This window comes from Pecten maximus, chromosome 15, assembly GCF_902652985.1.
Source record: "Pecten maximus chromosome 15, xPecMax1.1, whole genome shotgun sequence".
NCBI lineage: Eukaryota > Metazoa > Mollusca > Bivalvia > Pectinida > Pectinidae > Pecten > Pecten maximus.
This window is the reverse complement of record NC_047029.1, coordinates 13,815,669-13,836,440: the sequence shown is the minus strand read 5'-3', so window position 1 is coordinate 13,836,440 and position 20,772 is coordinate 13,815,669. Positions and strand designations below refer to the sequence as shown.

Here is a 20,772-nt window from a genome sequence, read left to right as displayed (position 1 = left end):
TACAGATTCTTAACTCGTTCTCCACTTTGTATTTTGTATAGCTGTTGTTCACGTATATTACGATTGTGTATATAATATGTACTAATGGGCAATATGGCACACAGTTAATAAAGGAATTGAAATTGAATAGAGGTAATACATTTCTTTCCGGTATTTTGTCCATTCCGGATCAGTCCCAGGTTTCCAGAGATTTTTTCCATGCATATTTCACAAAGAAAATGATAAATGTTTTTATCTCTGCTTTTTAGCCTAGAACTATATTTAGTTTATTTTTTTCACAATAAACTTTATTTGAAACAAGAAATATCTTTAAAAAAGATAAACGGCATAGTTTTAATGCTGGTGGTTATAATGTAAAACTACTGGTGAAATAAATTAATGAACTACATTTTAATTAATAAATACGCAGTTTCAGCACGGATAACAAAATTATATCAGTTTGAATCATTTTTGGTGATAATAGGTCTGCAAATGTGTCATTTGAATAGATGCATCCACTTATTCAGCTTGCATTCAATTTAACAGACATCACGATAAACGTTGCAATTTTCACTGAATGTACGCGTTTTGTTCCTTTCCAGTTATGTTTCTGTGCTGTCCCAATGTTCACAGTCAATCCCTATGTCCAGCTTGACCACTCGATTTAGTTGGGAATCCCCCTCTTAATTTAGCGCGGAAATTATCTTTAAATTATTACGTGGCTGTTTTGAAATCGTGGCAACACAAACAGACGATAGTTTACAAGGCGATATCTATATTCCGTCTGGGTTAGTTGGATAACGTTGTATATATAACGGCACACATATTTATGTGTAAATAAGCGTAAACGCTGTTCATATAGTATAGTGACAGTAGCGATGTACTGGTACAGACTGTGTAAATATTACCGAGCTTGTGGAACTATTACAGAGTTTGTGTTAATATTACAGAGTTTGTGTAAATATTACCGAGATTGTCATGACCTACTATCAAACAATCAAGCAGAATACGAGCGGCGTCCGTATTACTGCTGTTTTCATATTTGAACTGTTACAATCTATTGTACTGCTTCCCAAGTTTAATTCTAGGATTGTGTTTGACCCATTTCCCTATTATATATATATATTCTGTTCATTGCGGAAGCTGTTATCGTTTCCAACCGCAGTCGATTCACAATGGAAGCCATTTTTGTTTCCATATGTTTTAGTTTGTTGTGCGTATGCGTTTATCGTATATGTAACAAAATTTGCATATTCAGAGTGATAACCTTTTAATAATTGATAATTGATGTTTTTATGTACATACATCATCAAATTATAATGGTTATTGTTCAGAAGGTTATTTTTTAAAAGATATACCCAATAATATGATAGAAAATACAAAATAAATATTGGTTTACCGTGAGGTCCCTTTAACTTTGTTTCGTTTAAACTGTATATCTGCATTTTGCATTGACCGCTACACTGACCAATCACGTACTTCATCTTGACAGAAACGCCACCTGTCGCGTCATATCCGGGGCCAAAACAAAATTAGACGGCTATGCCGAAAAATATGATTGGAGGTGAGAGACGGGTATATATTAGTGTAAGGTCATATTGCAATTGTAATTTGCTCAACAACACATAATAACACGACAAGCTCTACTCTACGCGGCAGGCTGGTCGGCAAATGACGTATTTGTGTCGGTGTTCCTTAATGGAAGTAGATAGAGGAGTCATGGTAAAAACTATGGCTAGTGTGGAGGAAACTGGAGTGCCTGGGGAAAACCCACGTGGTCTGACAGGTGACCCCATACCTTTTTGCTTCCGATCGGAGAATCGAACACCGATCGTCTTGGTGAAATGCAAGAGTACTGCCACTGTGCCACCGACCACGCAACATTCTTGACCAGTAACTAATAATTCTAGATTTTATTCCTGACAAGGACCACTAGCACCGACACGGACTTCGACGTTTGGGGGATAGTTCAAGATATAAACTCAGCAAATCTCGATTATAATCAAATTATATTCATATACAGGTTTTGATGTTCGCAACACTGTGTTCATGCATTTTAGCACAGGAACTTGACACAAAATCACAACCATATATGCCGGTGTTTATGTGTGCACGTGTGATACATATGTATGTAATACACTATTATATATTAAATGTAACTGTGGGTTCGGCATCTCTCCAAGTTCGGAGTTACATGTAGTATCAGTGTCTGTGTCAGTGGTTCGCGTCGGGCAAAATCCGGGAAATGTCAATTAAAAGTGGACTGGTACCTTATTCCCCAGAAACCGTGTAGTTTGCTCATGGACATACATCGTATATGTACGTCCCTAGTTTGCTGTTACAGTACTTTTTATATCCGAGCAATAAATTTTGAATAACAGCGTTTTATATTATATATACATGTACGTCGGTGAATCCCAAGATTTCACTGTCGTACATCAATATGGGTTTCAATATTCGATCTTGTATATTTTGATGACAGTTTTTAGCCTTTGTTTACAATGTAATGCAAACTTAATTTATTTTACAACAATTGCGAAACAAGTTATATCAACTTACATAATCACGCTTGTTGGCCCGGATGGAAGCGCGCGAGGGGTCTTGCTGTGGGAGGAAACCGGAGAATCCAGGGAAAACCCACGTGGTCGGGCAGGTGACCAAATCACTTGTCACGTCCGATCGGGGAATCGAACCCCGGCCGCCTAGGTGAAATGCAAGTGTGTTACCAAATGTGCCACCCGACCACCCAACACATAACACAATTTTAAAGACTATAGAGAATAGAGTCAAGGTTTTTTTCAGCATCATGCATAGCAATTTTAATATTTAGTTGATTGTTAGTGTTTGTTCCTGTTTTTGTTCTGTTTTTATCTTAAAAGCAATTCCGGATTGTCATTGGTATATGTATTTGCGTTGAATTGTATCTGATTAAACACCACTTTAGATAAGTTTTACTTCATTATATCGTGTAACATTTATATGCTCGGCCCGATATCTAGCTACTGATACAGTATACGAAAATGCATTTGACAGTCAAAAGTCACCGTGTCTAGTCGCAGGGGCAGACATGTATAAGAAATAGCATCAGCTACGATAGAAAACAAAATCTACTGACATGTCCTCTTTGAAGTGGCGTGACCTTTGGTCTTGATGTGGAGATTTTGTATGTGGGAAAAAATTAAAAAACGGGTCAAAATTTGGCGATCGTGGATTCCTTATCTTTATATATACAGTACATAGCTATTTATGGCTATTTTTCAGACTGGACATGTTGGTTTTAACCAGGACAGGCCGCGTCGGTATACTTGAAAAGAAACTTACTCGGCCTACCTGTCATTCTTTGTACGCGTATGCAAATGCAAACGTCACAGGCACGTGCAATAGTTCACTAATATGCTGTTTGGAGATCCCTATGGAACTTCGCCTTTATTACCTGGATTTTGAACATTTGACCAAATGCTTCTAAAAATTTATGCAAAATACACGGTCATTCACCTGCCCAACAAGCTGCACAGGTAAGCGCACGCAAACTGCCAAGTGTGTTCCAACAGACCACGCCGAATGGGACGGGTGGTCCACCATGGCGGGAACTATGTATTTAACGGGGCTCAATTTACCCCCTCCCTTATCTTTTCCGTCTCAACCACGACCCTCTTCGACGCCACTACTGTACATGTACCTCCAGCTCCCGCCCCTCCTCCGATCCCAGCAGTAACTTTTCAGATGATTACTACATATGTCAGTCACAGGGACTTGAGAACTTGTTAAAGTCTACATATATTTTGAAATTTTGAAACACAAAATCATATAATGTCTATATTAGTCCGGCAGGATTTCAAAAGAATCACTCAACAGTCGACAATAGTTTGCTTATGTTAATTTCATTGTACCTGAATAGCGATAAAATTGTAATGTACATTTATTGATTTTCGTAAAAACGCTCGAAACCATTTCGAGAGCTGGGCTATTGATGAAACTGCAAATATATAATTTTCGGGAAAATGTTGTAGAGTTATAAAATATGTATCAAAATATAAAATCATGTGTAAAATACAATTGGGAGATATCTGATTCCCCTCCTGCTTAATCGGGGTTAGACAAGGGGGAAATATCTCGTCCATATTATTTTCTATGTTTTAAAATGATCTAGAAATGTTTTTCAAATCTCTGAAAAGTGTTCCTTAACAAAAATGATCTCTGAAAAATTTTCAGATGAAATGTTTGTCCTGTCAAAGTATACGCTGATGATGCTCTTCTCTTTGCTGAAACGCCAAACTGTTACAAAAAGCAATGAATATTTTCCAGAAATATCGTGAAACTTGGAAATTGAAAGTAATTGTTGACAAAACCAAAATTATGATTTTTTTTTTTTTGCAAACCTAACCGTACCTTAAATCTTGAACTTCGTCTAAAAGATGCCGACAAAAATGTCGACAGTTTTACATACCTGGGTGTAGTAATTAATTATAATGGAAACTTTGTAAAGTCAAGGAATAGACTTATTAAGCAAGCACAAACATCATTATTTGCGTTGTATGCAAATTCGTAACTTTTTATTCCAATTCATATACAGCTCTTTATTTTTTACTGTAGTTGAGCCAATTTTGCTGTACGGCTTCGAAGTATGGGGATTTGAAAGCTGAAATACATTGGAACAAATCCACTTGAAATTTTGTAAGAGAATGTTAAAAGTAAGATCTAGCACTGCATCTTTTATGGTTTATGGCGAACTCGGTCGAATTAAGTGTCAAACTTAGAATGGCACGATTTTGGAATCATGAATCGTATTTGTAATGAAAATAAATTGAGTAGTATATTTCTTAAATTACCACTGAACCAGCACGACGCCAGAACGTATTCCTTTAAATGGATTAGAAAGCAAATTTAATGATTTTTAATTCAAGATGGATCCGTATAGAGAGAGGGATTACAAGGGAGTGCGTTTTTTGCTAAAATGTACATTGTATCCATAAAAAGTTTATTAGATAGTGTTGAAAAATATTGCAATGATGCAGTTATTGTCGATTTAAAATCAATATACCAACACAAGTTGATGACATGTGTCTGCTTAGTACACAGTGCAAAAGCTTACAGAATATGCTCGAGATATGTGAATTGTATAGTAAACTGTGGCGTTTTACACAAAATAGAAACGCAATATTGATGCGAATTTATATCTTTACGAGCATCTTCTCCCATTGGTTAAAGATATAACACATGTTGGTATGATGTTAAAATTATAATTTCAATAGTATTGAACGCACAGTACGTGTTTGTAATTTAATTTAAAAGTGGTATCATGACCTTAATAAAAGTGGAGCTCAACTATGTGCGTTAAATCGTCTATCTATCGGTAAAATAATTAAATCAAAAGTTTACGTTTCGGCACTTTATGGGTGTGAATAGTGGTGTCTACCAAAAAGTTGAATTTCAATGCTAGCAAGATCACAGCGTTTTATTTTAAAATCTATTCCAGGGTTTCTCGGATGATGGAGTATATAGAAGCGTATATAGATACAAGAGACCTATATTAATTTAGTATATAGATACCAGAGACCTATATTAATTTAGTATATAGGTCTCTGTAGATACTAAGTAATTGTTGTTCTTGGTAGATCATGTAACATAGAAAGAACTTGTATATCATATCTTGTATTTTTACTCGATTACTTATGGCATATACATGTATACGGAGACCAGTATGTATGATAACGGTTTCCCTTCGTGCTGAGTGAGTGGCATGTCGTTTTTATCAATTAGTATAACGTGCTATCATGTTTATCGGTTAGTCTTACCTACTCTATCATGTGTTTTATCATGTTTATGTAGCATCAGGGCGAACGGCCGTGATTGAATAAACAACAACACACGCCCTGAAGTATGCAAGTTCTTTATTAGAGAACACAACATGGCATTTACCACACAAATACATGTACACACCACTTTATATTCACTCAAACATTTACCATACAAATACATACCACTTTATATGAACTCAATGATTTACCATACAAATACATACCACTTTATATTCACTTAATGATTTACCATACAAATACATACCACTTTATATTCACTCAATGATTTACCATACAAATACACACCACTTTATATTCACTCAAACATTTACCGTACAAATACATACCACTTTATATTCACTCAAACATTTACCACACAAATACACACCACTTTATATTCACTCAAACATTTACCATACAAATACATACCACTTTATATTCACTCAATGATTTACCATACAAATACATACCACTTTATATTCACTCAAACATTTACCATACAAATACATACCACTTTATATTCACTCAATGATTTACCATACAAATACATACCACTTTATATTCACTCAAACATTTACCATACAAATACATACCACTTTATATTCACTCAAACATACACCACACAAATACACACCACTTTATATTCACTCAAACATACACCACACAAATACACACCACTTTATATTCACTCAAACATTCTATACATTGACACAATTTTATTTCCAATATTTGAAAACATTCAGAGAATATATACACTGTAGATATCTACCTCATTCGTGCACTCTAACTACATGTTCATTATAAATACACACATCGTCTGTTTGATATGCAAACGATACCCCGCTTAATCGCTAAACGTATGAAAATATGGTATACATACTAGGGAAGGTCCATTTCCTAAGCTCCTTGTGGCTCTGAGTAAAATATTAAAACTTATTCAGATTTTGTTTTTTTACGCTCAGCTATAGATCTACACGTGTATTAATACATACAACTTGTTATACATTGCACTGCAATATACTTTTATTTATGCCGGCCTTGTTGTCACACATGAATCTTTATAATATATCACTCTAATGTACATTTGTAATGTCTAGCGCATGTATATGATCACGCGCTCTTGAAACATATAGGCTGTGATATTTCGTAATTTTCGGGCCAGACTAAACCTCGCCGAGATAGCGTATATGTCACGCCAGTTCAGAAAACCCCCGTACTGGGACCTCTTGTTCTAATCTAGGTAACAATTTTAATCACATGACCATGCACTATACGCTACATGAAACGGTCTATAAATATTGATTTGTGTGTAGCCGCTGTCTGCTCGTGGTAGTACGTACCGGACACAGGTGAAGACCGAAACGGAACCATACTTTCAGGATGGATTTGTTAAAAGATCTCAATAATCCTGAACTCACGGCGAGATTTCAACAGTTTTGCGGTGTTCATTATGCAAGGAAAACTAGAAGGTGTGGCAATGCTGGGGACACAACAGTTCGTTCAGGCGGAACATTTAAACCGGCTGATATGTCAACTTGCTTGACGGAGCAGACGACATCCGACAATAAACATTTATCTTGTAGCGGATTGCAGCAAAGAAAACGAGAGAAAGAACATAAAAATGAAGACGATTGGGAAAAATTAAACGACCCTCCCGTGACAGATGTTTCAGAATATACGATAACATACAGATTGTTACTCCATTTTTTTACCACAGCATCTTCATTGGGGAATGAGGCTTTCTACCTGTTGTTTTACCCGTGTTGTATGTGGAACTGTGATTCCCTACTGATCCGTCAAACTGCTCTAGTTTGGTGTTTGTGTATGTGGGTCGGACAAGGTACGAAGGATTACTTGATGTTGCCCCGCCCTTCTTCCCCGCCGGTGGTGCGATTAGAAACTTATTATTTACAAGAATATGCAATGCCATCCACCCACGCGATGTCGGCTACAGCCATACCAGTCGTTCTGGCTATCCTCATCATTTCTAGGTACCAGGTAAGAAATATTTTAATAAGATTTAAGAACCTTTAACACTGATTAAAGTTTAACTTACAAAAAAATATATACACATAATTAGACAAAGACATTGAACAATGCGCATACGTCACCTGTCGATCAACCCCAATATAGCGATCGATCATATCTCATATCGGACCCTCATTATCAATCCACCCAGTACATGTGTAACATTTTGAACCCTTCCCCCCTCCCCCTCCCCCGTAGCTCTTGATCTGCCCTTCTACAATAGGCAGATACATTAATGTCTTTCTCCAAGTATGCTGGGAATGAGGTCAAATAGGTAGATTTACCTGTACCACACCTGAAACTGTACACCTCAGGTATACTTGGTTTAGAGGCAGTGATATATCAGTGTGAGATTGGATCTTAGTTGAGTGAACATAGTACATGTAGGCTATCACTCGAAAGAAGCATATTCAATTAGAAGAATTTGTCTAACATTGAATAATTGTTGTGTACTCCATCTGCAAGTTGGTACATTATAAACAGAGCCATCAATTAAATATCTGATATTTTTGTCCAGTTTTACACCTGAAAACGGAGGCATTTGTCCACAGCTAAAAAAGTCATTTTCTTAAACAGAAAAAAAATGGATAATGATCTTGTCAATTTTACAAAAATCATTGCTTTATTACAAATTTCAGATAGAAATAACACTGGTATACAATATTTGACCTAATAAATGCACTACATACTTAAACAGAAACAAAAACACATGCTCATAATTAAGGTACATGGAAAAGTTTCCATGTAAAAATAATTATCTCTATTTACATACCAAAATTATGAAGTGATAAACTGAAGATTAAATTGGCAGATCGTTTCAGTTAGCACACTCATACTCTTTTCCAGGAAAAGGTGGGAGTGTGCTTATAGGGTCAGTTGACTGTGTTTTTTAGGTTGATTATGGTATATATCAAGGATGTAGTGAATTTCAAAGGGTTCAACATCAGGACCCTTGGATTTCAGAAATGTGTTGTACTTAATAAAACCTTAATTGACTGGTAAATACTGTTCATAAAGAGTATAATCTAGTGTCCTATTTTGTCCCAAAACCTGAGACATATTTCATTTACTTGCCCAATTTTACAATGTATTAGCCTCTTTTCAAAATTTTTGGTCTTAAAAGAAAATTGCTGTGATTTTCGGGATTTTTTTTTTTTAAATTCAGTCTTCTACAAAATAATCTTTTTATAGATCTATCAGCTGTGTTGAATTATGTATATAAGGTTGATTCTAAAATTTGATATCGTGTATCCGCCTTTTACCTGAATATATAGATATCATTATTTGAAAGAGATTAAAGAAGTTTCGCTTCCTGTTTCTTTATTGGCTCTAGTAAACAAGTTATCTTGCATTTGTGACTGTAGCATGATCCTGACCCCCTGTTATCATTATATAAACATGATTTTTGCAGAAGAAACAAGAACATGTGCTAAATAATCAAAATGTATACATGTATACATGTAGATATGTAACCCTGGTTAATACTAGCCGCAATATACCGCTCGGCTAGAGATATCTTCTCTTTAGCTTGATCGGTTGATCATAAGACTAGTAAGTCAAAGGTCCTGAGTTCGATTCCTAGCGGAGGCAGTGATTTAAATTAAATTAATCCGCTTTGTTACATACAATGTACATACTAAAGCTGTACCACAGGGAACAGTGCCAGCCTTTGTCTTAATTCACTTCAACAAAATACATTACAAACTAATTAGAATTAGTCTTGTTATTCCCGCTCCTCTAGTCTATGATACTCTACAATGCACTGCAATACAAGATTCTGAGTGTTGATTCTTTATATGAACATGCCAAGTGAAAACAACAAACATTTGACCATGAAAACACTATGAATACAGTATGAAAACATTGCATCAAGTGCTGATTTTCCACATATTACAACAGGTGAATATTAATATGCCTACAAAATAGTCCCCATGTTATTTCTGTAAATTGTGTTTTCTTTACCATCTATTCACATAAAATAATTCTAATCTAATACGATTTATTAAATTTGGTGTTGTTTGATCATTGGCGACCAGGTAGATCAGTGGTAGAGTGTCCGTCTAAGACTTTGGAGGGTCCTGGGTTCAAACGCCGGTCTGGCTGCTACATTTTCTCCTTCTCCTGTTACATATGTCTATATCAATTTTTTTTTTGAATAAAAGGTAAAACAAAAATATTGACTGGAATTTGCGGAGCGGGAGGATGTGGTAAACAATGGTGCATTGGCGCGATTAACAGCTGTTCCATTAATTTAGCATCTTTTTGTTTATAGTTATCAAAAGTTAAAAGTTTGAAAATAACCCTTATAATGTAAATATATGAATTGAATGGATATTTTTTCATTTTCATGGTGGCTATGAATAGCAGTAGCTATCTATATATCTTCCAAAGTGTGCCAACGTGCACCTGACACAGGAAATGTAGATTGCTAAGTGCTATTATATATATATATATATATATAGCTGACATAAAAATGGAAAAAAAAATCCATTCAATCCCTATCAAAAAAAATCTTGTGCTCTGGAGTATCACCTGACTCAATACTCACCTGGAAAATAGGATACCTGTGTCACTACTCACCTGGAAAATAGGACATCTGTCTCACTACACACCTGGATAATAAGACACCTGTGTCACTACTCACCTGGATAATAAGACACCTGTGTCACTACTCACCTGGATAATAGGACACATGTCTCACTACACACCTGGATAATAAGACACCTGTCTCACTACACACCTGGATAATAAGACACCTGTCTCACTACACACCTGGGAAATAGGACACCTGTCTCACTACACACCTGGATAATAAGACATCTGTCTCACTACACACCTGAAAAATAGGACACATGTCTCACTACACACCTGGATAATAAGACACATGTCTCACTACATGCCTGAAAAATAGGATACCTGTCTCACTTAACACACCTGGAAAATAGGACACATGTCTCACTACACACCTGGATAATAAGACACCTTTCTCACTACACACCTGGAAAATAGGACATCTGTCTCACTACACACCTGGATAATAAGACACCTGTCCCACTACATGCCTGAAAAATAGGACACCTGTATCACTACACACCTGGAAAATAGGACACCTGTCACACTACACACCTGAAAAATAGGACCCCTGTCACACTACACACCTGAAAAATAGGACACCTGTCTCACTACACACCTGGAAAATAGGACACCTGTCTCACTACACACCTGGATAATAAGACACCTGTCTCACTACACACCTGAAAAATAGGATACCTGTCTCACTACTCACCTGAAAAATAGGACACCTGTATCACTACATGCCTGAAAAATAGGACACCTGTATCATTGTATCATACTACAGGGGTTTAAAATTGGCATGAATTCCCACCCTAAGGCCCTTATAAGTGTATATAATCAAGGGTAATAAAACTATTTTACTCTCCAAAAGAGAAAACTAAACAAGTGCATTTAAAGTTGACTTTTATTATGTTTTGCAGGGCTCAAAGTGGATATTTTTACCAGGTGGCCTATTTGGCTACCAAGTCATAAAATCTAGGCGCTAATTGGAAAAGTTAGTCGCCTTGCCTAGTTGTTTTAAAAAAAAAAAAAATCTTTAATTCTTCAGATCAGTATTACATGTCTGTAATTTTTTTGATTGTGAACGTCATTTTAGCATTAACTGCAACTTTGAAAGATTAACCAAATTGCAACTTTTCACAAATTTTTGGTGGCCTTGTAGGCGCCTTATAGGTCAATAACTGGTCGCCAATGGTGAATTTAAGGTGCCATGGCCTCTAAAATAGGTGCCACTTTGAGCCCTGTTATGAGTCGCTAATCCCACTTTATTATATATCAACTCAAAGCAAAATATTTCATCTTTCCAACAAGTGTTGAGCTAGTTATGACAACAAATTAGAAAGCTAGGTAGCCTGGGTGGATAATCTCCTTTTACTAGTCGTAAACTGATATATTTTATACTTATTTGTAGATACAAAATTTCCATAAATATTTCTAGGGTCATTTATACAATATTTAATTGTCTACTAATAACTTCTTCGTAATATATGTCTGCTTGATGGACAAATTTTCCTGAAATACATACACCTAATTCTTTCATATTACCAGAAGACAGACATTTAACTACATTTGTAATTCAAAGGATGGAATTATTCGACAATAGGATAGGGCTTAATATATTTTGTTGTCAAATCATTGTACAAGGGGCCTTTAAAAATAAAATGATATTCGTCCTCGATGTCAGTAAGACACACAAGGCAGGTTTGAAGCTGACATATAGTGTACGTTTCTGTGTCTGTCTGATTCAATGAGAAGACAGTGTGAAGATAAACGTAATCTAACAATGCATGCATTTTTTATTAGTTCACCTGAGACAAAGTCTCAGTTGACCTATTGCGATTGCCTTTTGTCAGGCTTCATGCTTCGTCCGTCATAAACAGTTTACATTTTCAACTTCTTTTCAGTTACCAACAGGCCCAGAGACCTGATATTGGGTCTGTAGCATGTTGGGATGAAGGGCTACCAAGTTTGTTCAAATGGATGACCTTGACCTTCATTCAAGATCACAGAGGTCAAATGTGCTAAAATCTTTAAAGGACTTCTTCTTAATAACCAAAAGGCCCAGCAACCTAATATTAGGTCTGTTGCATGCTGGGAAGAAGGGCTATAAAGATTGTTCAAATGATTGACATTGACCTTCATTCATTCATAGTCAAAGGGGTCAAATATGCTAAAATCTTTAAACAACTTCTTCTTGATAACCAAGGGGCCCAGAGACCTGTTATTGGGTTTGAAGCATTCATGGGTAAAGGGCTATAATGATTGTTCAAATGAATTACCTTAACATTTATTCAAGGTCCCAGGGGTCAAATATGCTAAAATATATCAAAAATCAAGTGACTGTTAAGGCACATGGGCCTCTTGTAATTAGAAGGAATTGGTTTAGAAAGATAAGTTTGTAATGTTAAGTGATCTACAACGAGTCTGTACAAAACAAATTTTGGGTCGTGAAACAAAAAACTAGTAATGAGTAGCTATTTAAAAAGGACAAAAATGTATCAAATTCAAATAATCAATGAAACCTGTTTGATTTCAAAAATGCAAAGGCATATCTTTAAAATGATAATGTATTGCCTCATTTGGAGTCTGAGGTGCTATCTATCTGCAATAATGGACACTGTAGGTGACAGAGACTTTTCCAGTAGTTTAAATGTGGTGTACCGATAGGTGTCTCTATAATATGTTACCTGTGATATTTACCTGTGGTTATGCCTAGCTGTATGGGTACTCACGGTAACAATAAAACATTTTGAGAAGACCAAGGTATTGTATGCTAATCTATAGGTCTCTGTCTTTGTTCTCTGCACTAGGTCTACCTCAAACTGGTATCAGTAAATCTTCCTTACCATGGTCCCCTGATCAAGACATTTAATTGACCTAGCTCTTATATGTATTCTAACACTAGTTTAGTATCTTCCTGGTTCAGAAAATGGTCTTATGCTTGTAAGTGTCATCAGGTACCAGGATTTTGTCTCTGTCAACTTGGCAGTGTTTGTTCTGCAGATTGTTCAAAAGATTTTAAGATCTTTTCTTACAAAATTCATCAAGAAGTTCACCCATTTTAATATATTCTTTAACTGCCCAAAAATAAAATGTCTCAGTCTGATGTACAGTATGAGCTGATGTTGTAAATTATAAAATGACGTCATCTTGCATATGTCTGAGTAGAGTTCAATTTGTTTTATTGGATTGGGATATATGGGACCTTTTTTCCTCATTTTTATAATTTTGGAAATAATTAATGAGTTTTGGAAGGAAATTTTAAATTTTATGAACCAAGGATATGAATTGTAAATTTTGTGTTACTTGTTTCACTGTTTACCCCTCTTTTGACAGTTTTATGAAGTATTTTTTACATTTGAATCTAAGCCTGAATTTTGCCCTAAAAATGTTTAAACCAATTTTAGACACATTTTTCACATTGTCCGATGTAAAATAAAGAAAAAACAAAGAGATATTTTTTAAAAGGCTTTCCTAAGCATGAGCTCTTTCATTTATAAAACCCTTCAGATGCTTATTAGCATTACGGTATATATATATATAACAATGCCTCATGACATCATAAGTATATTGATGACCTCATAATCTACAAAGGGTTATAATGTCTATAAATGGCTGTTTAATTTTGGAATGAACAATGAGATAAAGTTTTTATTCTTTTCTTTCTAATGTAGTATCTGTGTGCATTTTATAAAAAAGGGAAATATTTAAAATTTCATTGTGTTCACCTAAGTCATTTATCTAGATATATTATTTATTTAATTCTGTAGTTTGTTTAATTCTCATAGATTCTGCATTCTATGAATTCATTAACTTCCATTATAACATTTGATGAAGCTGGGAAAACACTGAAAGAGATGAAAAATAATAAAAGTCCAGGGTCTGATGGTTTCACATCTGAGTTTTTTAAAGTATTTTGGAAGTATTTAGGTCATTTTGTTGTTCGATCATTAAATTATGGGTTTTCAGTCAGTCAATGTTCAGTAACTCAAAGACATGGTATAATTACTTGTATTCCCAAGGGAGATAAACCTCGACATTTTTAAAAAAATTGGAGACCCATCACACTGTTAAATATAACTTATAAAATAGCTTCTGGGGTAATCTCACATCGTATAAGAGCAGTTTTGGGTAAAATTATTAATGAGGATCAGACAGGGTTTTTATCAGGTAGATATATAGGGGAAAATATTCGTACGGTCTATGATGTAATGCAGTATGCAGAGGAACACAACATACCAGGAATGTTATTGATGGTAGATTTCGAAAAAGCTTTTGATTCGGTTTCATGGGCGTTCATAGATAAGGTTCTAGGCTATTTTAACTTTGGGAAAGATATAAGGAAATGGATAAATACTCTTCATAATAATGCAAGTGCATCTATAAATCAAGGTGGAAACATATCAAAACATATTAAGATTCAACGTGGATGTCGACAAGGCGATCCAATTGCACCATACATTTTTATTCTCTGTGCCGAAGTTTTAGCTGCAAAAATTAAAAATAATAATCTCATAAAGGGAATTAATATTGAAAATTCTCCTATTCTAAATGTACAGTATGCAGATGATACAGGTTTGATATTGGATGGATCTAAAGAGTCGCTGAGAGAATCTATTTTTGAACTAACTACTTATGCTAAGATATCTGGTCTAAGAATTAATTCTAATAAATCTCAGGTGATATGGATAGGAAGTAGGAAATATAGTGAAGAAACATTTTTGCCTGAAGTAAATCTGTTGTGGGGACAATATAATTTCACTTTCTTAGGGATAGAATTTTCTGTTGATCTGGATAAAATTCCTAAAATGAATTTTGACAAAAAAATTGTAAAACTTAAATCTGTTATTAACTTATGGAAAAGAAGGAATTTGACACCATTAGGTAAGATTAATATTATTAAATCTCTGTTGATTTCACAACTTAACTATTTGTTCATTACTTTGCCAAACCCTTCAGAAAAGATGATTGCCCAGTTAAATTCTCTGATTCTGGATTTTTTATGGAATAGTAAATGTCATAAAATAAAAAAAGATGTTGTTATTCAAGACTATATTGATGGGGGTTTAAAGATGATTGATGTTCATTCTTTTATTGACTCTCTAAAGTTAGGTTGGGTAAGAAGATTATTTCACTCATCTGGTAAGTGGAAATTAATTTTAAATACATATGTTAATTTTAGAAAACTATGTAACTGTGGAAAGGAATATATTGATTTGTGTAGATCCAATTGTAAAAACTTTTTTTGGAGGGATGTGTTTAAATCATTAAATAGGCTTAATAATTCAGATTCTATTAGGCTTCCAAAACCAGACTCAATTTTAAAATCACCCATCTGGTATAATAATGATATCAAGGTAAACAATAAGTATGTTTTTTATCAAAACTGGTTTGATGTGGGCATATTAACAATAAATGATTTAATTAAAGATTCAGATGATTTAGCTTTTCTTTCTTTTGAAGAGTTCAGACATAATTTTCGAACTATAAACACAAATTTTCTCCAATACCATGGACTAGTTTCAGCTATCAAGCGCTTTTTGAAAAAATTTGATTACCTGATTCAAAGACCTCAACAGCCTTTTATACCTTTTCTATTTGACATATTTTTTAAGAGTGAAAAGGGTTCAAAAGATTTTTACAAATGCCTTATTGCGCCAATATCCATACCTACTGGAACAAGAAAATGGAACCAAGAATTCATTATTGATCAAAATAAATGGGCCAAAATATTCAAACTTCCTTTTATACAAAATGTAGTTACCAAAAGTTCTAAATTACAGTGGTTCCAAGTGAGAATTATACACCATATTTTGGTAACAAACACGTTCCTTTTTAAAATAAACTTAAGTCCTAGTATTTTATGTAACTTATGTTGTATGGAGCGTGAAACAATAGTGCATTGCTTATGGGAATGTCAAGAGGTTCAGTCACTATTACAGAGATTTGAAGCACTACTTGATATACTTTTAATTCCGTTTGCTTACAATAAAGAATCCTTCCTGTTTGGTATAGTATCACAGTACTGCAGTAATGTTGATAACGAAATTTTAATTCTTATCAAGCATTATATTTATAAAACTAGATGTCTCAGCAACTCTTTAAATCTTAATGCACTTATTAATGTCATCAAAGATCATTTTTCTATTCAACAATACATTAATTACAGTAAAAGTGAGAAAATTAAAAGGCAATTTGAACTCAATTGGAAGAAATGGAAACCTGTTCTAGATTTATAGTCATCTGAAAAAGATAGTTCCTCTTTGCATATATAGCTTTAGGTCCCCAAAGACTGACATCGCCTGTTCTAGCTCCTTTCCATTACTTTTTATTTTTACCATTTAAAGAAATTTTCTCCCATGCTTCAGTCATGTTTATTTTTGTCTGTCTTTGTGTGTGTGCGTTCTATGTGTGATGGTGTGTCCGGTTATGCGTGTGTCTGTTTGTCTTGTGTGATGGTGCGTCTATGTGTGTGTCTGTCGGTGTCGAAGTGTGTGTGTGTGTATGTCTGTGTAATGGTGCGTCTGTCTGTGTCTATCTGTCTGTCTTGTCTGTGTGATGGTATGTCTGTCTGCTTCCTTCTCACTCTGTATAAATTTAGGTTAGGTTATGTATGTATGTTAATTAATATGTAAATGATGTAAGTAGATGTGAGGCTTGTGGTTCAAGCTTAAAATAATCGTGATGAAGATGATGTTTTTTGTGTGATGATAAGGATGATGATGTTTTATTGTGATGAAAAAAATGATAATAATTTATGTATGGATAATGATATCATGATAGATGATGATGATGATTAAGTGTGATTCTTTTGATGATGATGATGATGATGAATGGATGAAGATGATGATGCTGATATGATGATGATGATGATGTTTGATTATGTATGATGATGATGATGATGGTGATGATGGTGGTGATGATGAACCGATGATGATGAGGAGTAAGATGATGATAAAGATGATGATGCTGATATGATGATGATGATGATGTTTGATTATGTATGATGATGATGATGAATCATGAGTATAGCTACTGTGGGTGTAAGAGTGAGAATGTGTGTGCATATATGTTTCAAATGTTTTGTATATATGAAAAAAATCTTGAAAAATAAAAAAATTCAAAAAAAAAAAACTTTCATTATAAATATTAACACTACTTCAATGATACTGTAGAGAAAACTGGTGTAACATAACACACCAACCTTCTCTGAAAGACTATAATGAATGCTCTCGGGACCCAAAACCCAAACAATGCAGTGAGTAAACACATACATGTACTCACATGTTACAACTGTCATGCTTCAGGTTCAGGGTCAAAGAGAGCGCTCCCTGACACCTCACAGGATTATATACAACAGCGCACCTCTAGTTCATGAGTAGAGAGAGTTTCAACCAAGGGAGATAACTCGACCCCAATTTTCACTACACTCCTCTCGTTTTATAAAGGCCCCCTGGACCCTGTAAACTCCCTGGGAAGAATCGGTGGGTGTCCTTGCATTCACGAATCCATTGGCATGGAGGGTGCCAGATTCCAGGGTTGATGATCTTCTGAGGGACGGCAAGGTGTGGGCCTCTTACAATAACTGAAATCCTAATTTCTAAAATTCTATTTTTGTAATTTTGGAGAGGGATTTTTATTGAGGATTAATGTGACAATTTACTTAATTACACCTGCTGAGATGAAGTATAACTTCTTGTGCAACTGATATATGTACAATATTTACATTCCTTCATCTGAGAAAAGGCTTTAGGATGCTTATTAGGCCCCAGCTCAAGTAAGGGGTCCGCTACCAAGTGGTAGGTCCAAGTTCCCCACAGTTCTATGAGCATCACTAGAGCCATAACTGATCCTATATACATGTATTTTAATCAATTAAACTCAAACTGATAAAAGTCTCCTAGGAGTGCTCATATATAAATACTTGGAGTGTAGTTACTCCATTCCGTCCCCCCTTTTATTGGAGAGCACTCGATCTTGATAAAAAAACTACTTAGTATTTGATAACCAGGTCATTTTTCCTCACTCAGGGACGAAAGGAATGTTAATTATGTATTGGTTCTCGGGTGAGGATCTCTTAGGAGAGGCACATGTTCCGCACCACCATGACGCTGTGAGCTACAAATTGTGATCTAGTAATTTCTTCTTGAGTACTAGCTGGCCATGGGATACTGCCTGCTGAGGTTCCACTGGAACCTCGCAGTGCACATTACTGGTTACATAAAGATTTGGGAATCGCCCCCCCTTAAGGTTCTACCAATAATTTGGAACCCTAGGAGGCACTTCCCTCCTTTGGGTATTAAGGGGTCCGCCATCACCTCCGGCTCTTAGAAAGAGGTGGTTAGTTTTGGGGTTTACTGAGGCCAAACCCTCGACTTCCTCCACCATCACCTCCGGCTCTTAGAAAGAGGTGGTAAGTTTTGGGGTTTACTGAGGCCAAACCCTCGACTTCCTCCACCATCACCTCCGGCTCTTAGAAAGAGGTGGTAAGTTTTGGGGTTTACTGAGGCCAAACCCTCGACTTCCTCCACCATCACCTCCGGCTCTTAGAAAGAGGTGGTAAGTTTTGGGGTTTACTGAGGCCAAACCCTCGACTTCCTCCACCATCACCTCCGGCTCTTAGAAAGAGGTGGTAAGTTTTGGGGTTTACTGAGGCCAAACCCTCGACTTCCCCCAATTTAGTATGTTCAAATAGGCATTAAAAGTGATAAATGCCGTTTTCTTCCTCTCTTGTTAATCTGGAGTTCTTCTCATCCTCTGTCTGACTGGATCCTCTTAGCCAATGTCAATCTTTCGAGTTATCTCTTGGAGGCTTAATTCCTATAGCTATCTCCTAGTCATGTTTGGCGAAGGTGTAATTCTGGCAGTAGATCCTCCAATTCTCGTCACTGATTCGGGTCGGCATGTTTAAATTCCAAAATTTTTGTTGTCATGGTAACTGGTCACTATCAGCATGTTTTTCTAGTCCAGACAACTCCTAAACCTGTGGACCGTTTTTCACAAAACTTCACAAGTATGTTAGGAAACATGTGCAGATATACATGCAGCTTTTTGTTTTGAAGGATAGTGAATACAATGGTCATTTAGTTGCCATGGTTGCAAATGAGGGGTAGCGGGGGTATTACATATGTAGTTAGCCATTGGCTTAGTTTTTAGTTAATGTAGGCTTAACAGGTCTTTTTAATGCCTGGGATATATATAATTGTGAGTACAATCTCTGTATCATTTGATCTATTTAATTCACTACATGTTCCTTATGCATGTGTATGCACTGTATGTGTAAAGGTATCTTCATGCTTGTTGCATGACCAGGCCTATAATTAAGGTTTATAACACCAAAGTATTTTTCATTGTATTCTGGGCATCTAGATCTACATGTAGTTAATCTAATTTCATTAAAAAAACTAGTGGTGGTATGGAATATCAAATGTTAATTTATTTATTGCTTTGTCACTCCATACAGTAGCTACATGTAGGTGAGTGATGAATTCGGGTCAGTTATATCATTGCCGATAAATAGAAACATGGTTATAGGTTGAACCACCAGATTAAGTCCAACATTTTACTTGGTTTAATGGCTTAGACTTATCCAAGTTTTATTGTACAAAGCATACACCTTAAATTGGCTTGTAATATCACGCAAAAAAGATATCAACAGAATCTAGAGTGACTTAAGTATGTCTAGGTATTGATACGACTCTTCCACACATGATAATAATAGAGTGGTTACACAAAACTGCCTATTGTACTGAATGTTGAATGCATTCTTCAATATAAACTACACATGGATGTACATATATAGTCCTTATTGTATTAGAATAGTCCCAGGCATGTCTGAGGCTAACAAGCATTCATTAAGGTATTGTCTTAGATCAAAAATGACTTTGAAGACTAAATTAAGTGACAGTTACAAAGGTACATTTGTCTTTTGCTTTCCAAAATGAATTTAAATGATTTCAGATTTAAGCCAAATTCCACAAATTTGCTATTATTATTGTGATTTAAATTTTATTTTCTGATATTCTCAAAAAACACATAGAGGTGAAGATTGACGCTTTAATTTGTATAGAAAATCCCACCTCTCATCAATAACAAGTTTAAAGATCCTACAGAAACTAGTTTAGTGAATTTTATTGATATCAAAATTAATATAACAACATATACACGTTTTCCTGCACAGATATTCAAGAATCTGTTTAATCTGAATGTGTATATTTCAATTACTAGATTCTTGCTAGCAGTTGCCGTTTTTATTCGGCAATAAGACTATTGAGATCTAATGCAGTCCAAAAAATGCTATTGAATACTATTTGATTGTCCTTCAATGAGACCATAGTCTCTATTTGAAGCCTATAAGTTTATGTGCTGACTTCCTAGGCTAATTATAAAAGGA

At 35.3% G+C, this 20,772-nt stretch overlaps 1 protein-coding gene across 1 annotated transcript in view; it reads left to right on the top strand.

Annotated features, from left to right (window-relative positions):
- Positions 1–7,064: 7,064 nt before the first annotated feature.
- Positions 7,065–20,772, top strand: part of LOC117343501 (sphingosine-1-phosphate phosphatase 2-like) — a 28,784-nt gene continuing 15,076 nt past the window's right edge. The window contains exon 1 of the mRNA XM_033905873.1: positions 7,065–7,775. Coding sequence (XP_033761764.1) covers positions 7,158–7,775 — 618 coding nt within the window. The 5' untranslated portion in view covers positions 7,065–7,157. The remainder of the gene's footprint in view (positions 7,776–20,772) is intronic.